Raw genomic sequence first — 6,434 nt, 5'->3', positions numbered from 1 at the left:
TCGACTAACCCAACACATTTTCTACAACTTACAATTTAGCAGAAAAAACTTGACGTTTAATGGACTACAAGAAATAGTACATACCTTTAACGCTTAGCGGGAACGCTCCCTAAGAACAGCTTTTGCCATATCCATGCTACTATACTAGAATGATTTCAAGAAGTGGCTAAGAGGTAGGTAACACCTCACCAAATTAATGTTATTTTTCACAAGATGTTCTTATGAGGTATAGTACAAATTAGATGGAACCAGACCAGAGAGAGTGAATGTGGGGTCAAGGGCACCTAATAAAAGTGGTGGCTCTGGTCGGACCCTCAAGGGACATAATTGCCTTGAATAAATTCCGGTGGTTATTCAAATTCCGGTGGTTCGGCATTTCAATTGATGGTGGGTCTGACCCCTGGTTCCAAATCCATATCAAAAGTCCAGTCCAAGTCTCAGTGCAGCTACTATTGTTTGCACTTTCACAGGGGAATTTGAAATGAAGAGAGTCAGACGTTTGAAGCAAATTTGAATATAGTTTGGAGCCTATTATTTGAAAGGACGTACACTGGGTTTTCTCCAATCCTCAAAAAGAGACGTCGAGTTTTCTTTCCCATCGCTGGTTGGTCTACTTTCTATTACACATCAATGATCTGAGCATCTTATTTTGTAGAACCCACGAAGAGTAGTATGTTAGTGAAGAACAAAGCGATTGAACGTCGATAGTCATGATGTGATTAGATCACGCTTGTCTTTATGTTGACAAATGTGATCTAATCCTGCAACTATCAATGTCTGATTCAAATTCTTGTCAATTAGATCCCGATTCAAATGTCATGCAAAATCTAAACTCAATTTTCACCAAATATAATACAAAAATGATAAGATTCATGAAAGTAAATGAATGGTCCAGATACACTGTGATCTGGATGTCATGGATTGTACCAATCCTCAATATAATACACGTACAATGAAAACAACAAGAGGACTTGTGATTAATGGGTTACTTTATTGGCCAGGTCCTCACATGGTCACCTTTTCTTTTTGCTCTCTGAAATTCTGCAATCTATTTTTTTCTTTTTAACCGTGATAAGAGAAATTTTATTAATCCTTAAAAAAAAAAAAATGGTTTACAGAAATTAGAAGAACCGGAGACAAGAGATAACATCACAACATGAAACTAGCATCCCAACAAATGGGACCCACACTCTCCACCAATCATATATATGTCGCCCATAACCCAAAAAACAAGATCAGCAAGAGGCCAACCGAAAACACCCCAACCCCAATCATACCTTCCAAAGGCAGCCAACTAAAACCCAATGCCTCTGCCCCCATTAATTTTTAGTATCCTTCCCTCCTCAGCCAACTAACTCGGCTCTATACTGCTCTTCATCAATTTCCTCCAAATTATCTACGATTTGATAATCTCAAACCAATTCCAACTATTGATCGAACACGCTTAATTCCTATTGAGGCATATAGTTTTTAAAACTTTCGATGTACCCTTTATTGAGTTTTAATAATTTTTGTTGCTTATAAAAAAAAAGGCTTAATTATGTACGAGATTCAGGAAATGTCAGATAACCAAACTAAGGTTAGCCTAGGGTATTCTAACGGTTTAAGGTTGACTTAAGGTGGGTACTGAAATCTCCACCAGGGAGGATCACATGCACGGGTGCCAGGGATCATGTGCCCCTTGGATTTCTGACTGTTACACTTAGATCCCTATAAAATTATAAATTCGTGATTTTTTAATCTCTTCTTGAAAAATTACACTAATTCCCTTGACAGTTGCAAATTATCAAACCATCTACTCTCATAAGTCTCGAAAATGATAAAAGTAGACCCTGAATTAAATTGCCTCGCGATCTTTTTCTCTCTAAAATCACCTATCCTCTTTCTTGTGGATATGTAGGAATTCCTTTCTTTTTTGGGGGGGTTTTCTCACATGATTTTGTAATTAGGCTTTCACACGCTCCATTTCCATGTGAAATAAAAGTTAGCTTAGTTGCGAAAGAAAAAATTCAAGGTCATAACTGATAAGTGCCCATGATTCGTTGTCAAATTTTTTGAATCCGTCACTGATATCAACTGTAATAGAAAAACACAGATGCTTTTGCCTCGCCTAGTTCACGGGTAAATGTCCCGGGTCCCGCGCGTGTTTATCAGGTGGGTCCAAATAGCCCTGTTTGAAACGGGTGGGGCTCCTTTTCTCATGGCTTTTAGTTGGTTAGGTAGATATTGGTAATTCAATAATTGCTAGGTTGGTAGAGACAGGGTACTTCGGACAGTTGCAAGTTTATTGTCAAATTTTATTAAATATACTTTTTGTGGTTCTTATATTACTATTTGTATAAAAGTACTTATATTTATTTGTATATATTATGTATCTATGATGAGATCATGAGAAGATATAGGTTACCAACCTCTTCCTCTTGCTTCTTTCTCATCCTCTCACAGCTTATCCATGTTCTATGGAAAATCTCTTCTTCTCTTTTTCAAATTTTTTTTTTTTTGTAATGCAAGGTATCCGGATCGTGCTAGCTTGCGTGCACCACATATTTATCTCTAGAGCCCTTCTCACAACCATTTCACATGGTTACGCGTGGGGGTAAGGTGACCGCAAAAGTTACTAGCAAGGAGAACCAACCATGAGACTTCAGGAATGAACAAACTTATCCTCTAAGTTTCAAGTCAAAACCACCAAACCGATCCCTAGGGATTAAAAATCTTTTTTTTTCCCCTCCTAAAGCAGGCAAATCAATCAAGAATCACATACATGATAATAAAAAGTAATGAGGGAAAAAAATAGTAATGGGGGAAATATTGTGGAAGTGAGGCCTCTTGAAGTTCTTTAAAGTCACATGAATCAAGCCACATGCATCCAAAATTCATCTTGCCTTTGGCACCTCTAACAAATATAGATAGAGGAAAAGCAGCAGGAAAGCAGGTCCATGGTTTCGTTTAGTCGTTGAGAATGTATTATGGTAAATGAATTAATTTCAAAAAAAATGAAGTTAGATGAAGTATAGTAAAGAAAAATTGACAAGGAAAGTATATCCAGCGAAAAAAGTTAAAATAGTGGATCCCACCATTTCTCATCCCGATGGGAACATTGTTTTTTCCATTATTTCTCATCTTTCCATGCGGCTGAACGAGGAGGCTATGAATTCGAATGGACGGAGCAGGATTATAACACCATGTAATAATCTTAGTCACTAATGCTAAAACATCAGCCGAGCGAAAAAAAAAAAAAAATTTCTGTAAAAGTTCACAAAATAGCGGATGAAAGGTAGCGCTTATAGTTACCCCATCCGAAAGGTAGGACAATCAAGACATCGGTAGGTTCTCTGTCCCGCGGAGATGGAGCAAAGGAAGTCTTGGGAGTTCAAGAAAACATGACGACAAGACGAGCCGCTTATCGATACAGTAAGTGTAACGTAAAAGTGGACAAGTGAAGTGATGTGTTTAACTGAGGCATCATGACGGACGCGTAGACATGATCCTTATTCCTACGTGACCCGATCATTTCGATTAGGCACACTGCCGTCCATGTCGATTGTCTGTTTTGATTGGGGCTCACAGCAACTAGAACCAATGAAGTGCTATCAAACACTCCAAAAAAAAATTCAACAGAGCCGTTATTTTACCTTGCATCGTCTTTTTTTTATCACGAAATTCATAAACACCACAAAAATTCGAAAATGGGGTGCATACTAAATACTTTCCCTGCGATATAATACAAATTAAGCAAGAGAAAATTAGAGAGATTTTTGACATAATACAAATCTCTTACTCATTTCCCTCTGTGCCACATAATTAATTAACTCAAAAACAAATCCAGACCCTTCATTTCATCTCCAAGCTTCTATAATCCAACACACCACTTTTCAACCCTAGAAAGTCATAACCAATATTGCCCCTACTACTAGCATTATTACTAGTGCCAATATTCCCGCAACTGCACTCTTTACTCTTCTGTATTCCCAAACTGCATGAAAAACAAAGGCCGGTAGCACTATTACCATTCAACGGTTCAGATTGGTTTTGGTAAGGAAGACTAATTCTCAGTTCAAGATTGATCAAGTTCTTCTCGATATCTTCTTTGCTGTTAAAACCAACAGCATTGCTGATAATGACTTTTTTCTCTTCTTTTTCTTCTTCTTGATCTTCTCCTTCTTCTTTGACGGTTGGAGTTGCAAATGACAGGGTTTTGACCTCGGTTGCGGCGGCAGCCGGCTCGTTGATCGGCCGGTGAGTCGCCGGATCGATGCCCCGGTTCATCAGCTTTCTTCGAATGTGGGTGTTCCAGTAGTTCTTTATCTCGTTGTCTGTTCTTCCCGGCAATCGCCCGGCTATAAGAGACCATCTGGCAAAAATGACAACCCATTAAGAATTAATTAGAAACTCGTTGGTTTAGAAAAATAGCTTTGAGAAGCCATTTAATCAAAGATATTCGTTCGGTTGTCGTTATCAGAAATAAGTTTTGTAAAAACAACTTTTGGAAACTTGTTTGGTTAACGGTTTCCGAAAGTTGTATTCTCACAAGTTTCCAAAAAGAACAAATTTTTCTTTAAAAAAAATGATGAGATCTAAAAGTAATTTTCTGAAAAAAGAACACATATTTTGGAAATCACTAATAGGGTTTTCCAAATCATCGAGAAAAAAAATGTCCAAACAAAATGAAGAGATGTAAAAATAATGAAATTTTTAGTTCCTCGTGATATAACCCTATTCGGTTTAGATTTTGAAGTCGAGAGAGAGATAAATTCATTGGAGACCGTGTCCATGAATTTTGAGACCTCAAAATCAACGAGGCCGGATTTCTAAAAGTTATCTCCTCGCAATTTTCTCGGAAAAAAGGATATTTTTAGGAAAACTTTAAAAGGATATTTCAAATCACCGAAAAGCTTTATTCTCTCTAAATAATCTTAGGATGAGTAAAATTGACGAACTTTGAATTAGTACTTAAAAAATCACTCACCAAAACAAAAGGCAAAACTGATTTTCACAAGTTCTACCAAACGTGAGATGAGGAGGAGAGACAGATTAGGTTCTTGCGAGCTCTAGAAGTAGGAGGATTTTGGTTCTTTCGAGACTATCTCAATGCGGGGCTTTCTTCTGTTGTATTACTACAGGGTTTTTTATGATCGTAATGGTATGGAAACTTTTTTTTCCCGATTAAAAAAAAAAAAAAAGTTCAACCAAACATGGTTCATCATCAAGTTAACAAAAGCAGTTCCCCAAACAAGTCTTGATCAAAAAACATAAAAGAAAACAGTTTTTTGCCATATATATGGGGGGGCTTACTTGTTGCCAAGAAGGCTATGGAGTTTGATGATGAGCTCATCTTCTTCCTCAGTAAAGTTTCCTCTTTTCAGGTCGGGCCTCAGGTAATTGATCCACCGGAGGCGGCAGCTCTTCCCGCAGCGGAGGAGCCCGGCGGCCTTCGGCAGCGACCGCCAGCACCCCTCGCCGTGGGCCCTGATGTAAGCTATGAGCCGATCATCCTCTTCTTTGGTCCATGCCCCTTTGTTTGTGTGGGCTTTCTCACAACAAGGTGACCTTCCCATAGTTTGGGCTAACAGAAAAGATTTGCTCAAATGAACAAAATTGGTAAATATTATTTCCTTTTCTTCCTCTAGTCCCCTTCTTCTTTCTTCTTTCTTCTTTCTTTTGTATTTTGATGATGGGGGTTCTTGAGAATGAAGGCCGGCCCTTTTGAGGTCTTGGGGGTTGGGGTTTTATAGGCTTTTGACTTGAGAAATCTAGAGAGAGAGAGAGTGAATTACCTAATTGCTTCTAGATGTGAGTTGGTGAGACAGGTTTGAGGGAGAGTGGATGGTGGCCTCATATTTAATGTGAACAGAGATAAAATAAAGCGAATTTTTATATAATCGGCTGTCCGGACCAAATACGGAATTTAAGCATAATGAAAGTGTTTATTGCAGCTTAAATGCAGTGTTTTACGACTTTTTTTTGCCTCGGTGATTTTAGCGTATAAGCCTTGTACAACTTTAAATAAATAATTTCTATCAAGTCTTTTTTCGGTCATTTTTTAAATTTCCATAATAAGTCCAGCTGCAATAAAAACCGCAAAATATTTGAAAAGGGGATTGTTATAAACTATTGGGTAACCTTTAGGTAGGTGTAAAGTAAGGTGAATATTAAAGTATGGGAAGACAAATTGAGGGGGGTGTGATCTCCCTCCCTTTCTTGTGCCTATAAACATCTGACCAAACTTTAGATTAATTATTCAGTCACCCCCTCAAAATCCTCCCCAACTCAATGAAGAAACAAAGTACCAGAATTCATTAAGCATCTTATTGTCTTATGTGGTTGGAACTAACATCCATTAGTGTTAGTTATATATGCAATGATTAATTACCATAATACTCCAATTATTAATCTAATTAACACCTGCTAATCCGCTAAGGCTTTTTTTTAAG

General features: G+C 37.8%; 1 protein-coding gene across 1 annotated transcript; it reads right to left on the bottom strand.

Annotated features, from left to right (window-relative positions):
• Window positions 1-3,682: 3,682 nt before the first annotated feature.
• LOC131326704 (myb-related protein 308-like) lies at window positions 3,683-5,809 on the bottom strand. Its single transcript, XM_058359559.1, has 2 exons — window positions 5,296-5,809; window positions 3,683-4,354 (listed from the first exon to the last, which is right to left on the bottom strand). Exons 1-2 carry the CDS (start codon window positions 5,556-5,558, stop codon window positions 3,835-3,837), a joined length of 783 nt encoding a protein of 260 aa, XP_058215542.1. The 5' UTR covers window positions 5,559-5,809; the 3' UTR covers window positions 3,683-3,834.
• Between the last annotated feature and the right edge of the window lie 625 nt (window positions 5,810-6,434).

Source organism: Rhododendron vialii, chromosome 5a, assembly GCF_030253575.1.
Source record: "Rhododendron vialii isolate Sample 1 chromosome 5a, ASM3025357v1".
Taxonomy (NCBI): Eukaryota; Viridiplantae; Streptophyta; class Magnoliopsida; order Ericales; family Ericaceae; genus Rhododendron; species Rhododendron vialii.
This window is presented reverse-complemented; position numbering and strand designations above follow the sequence as displayed.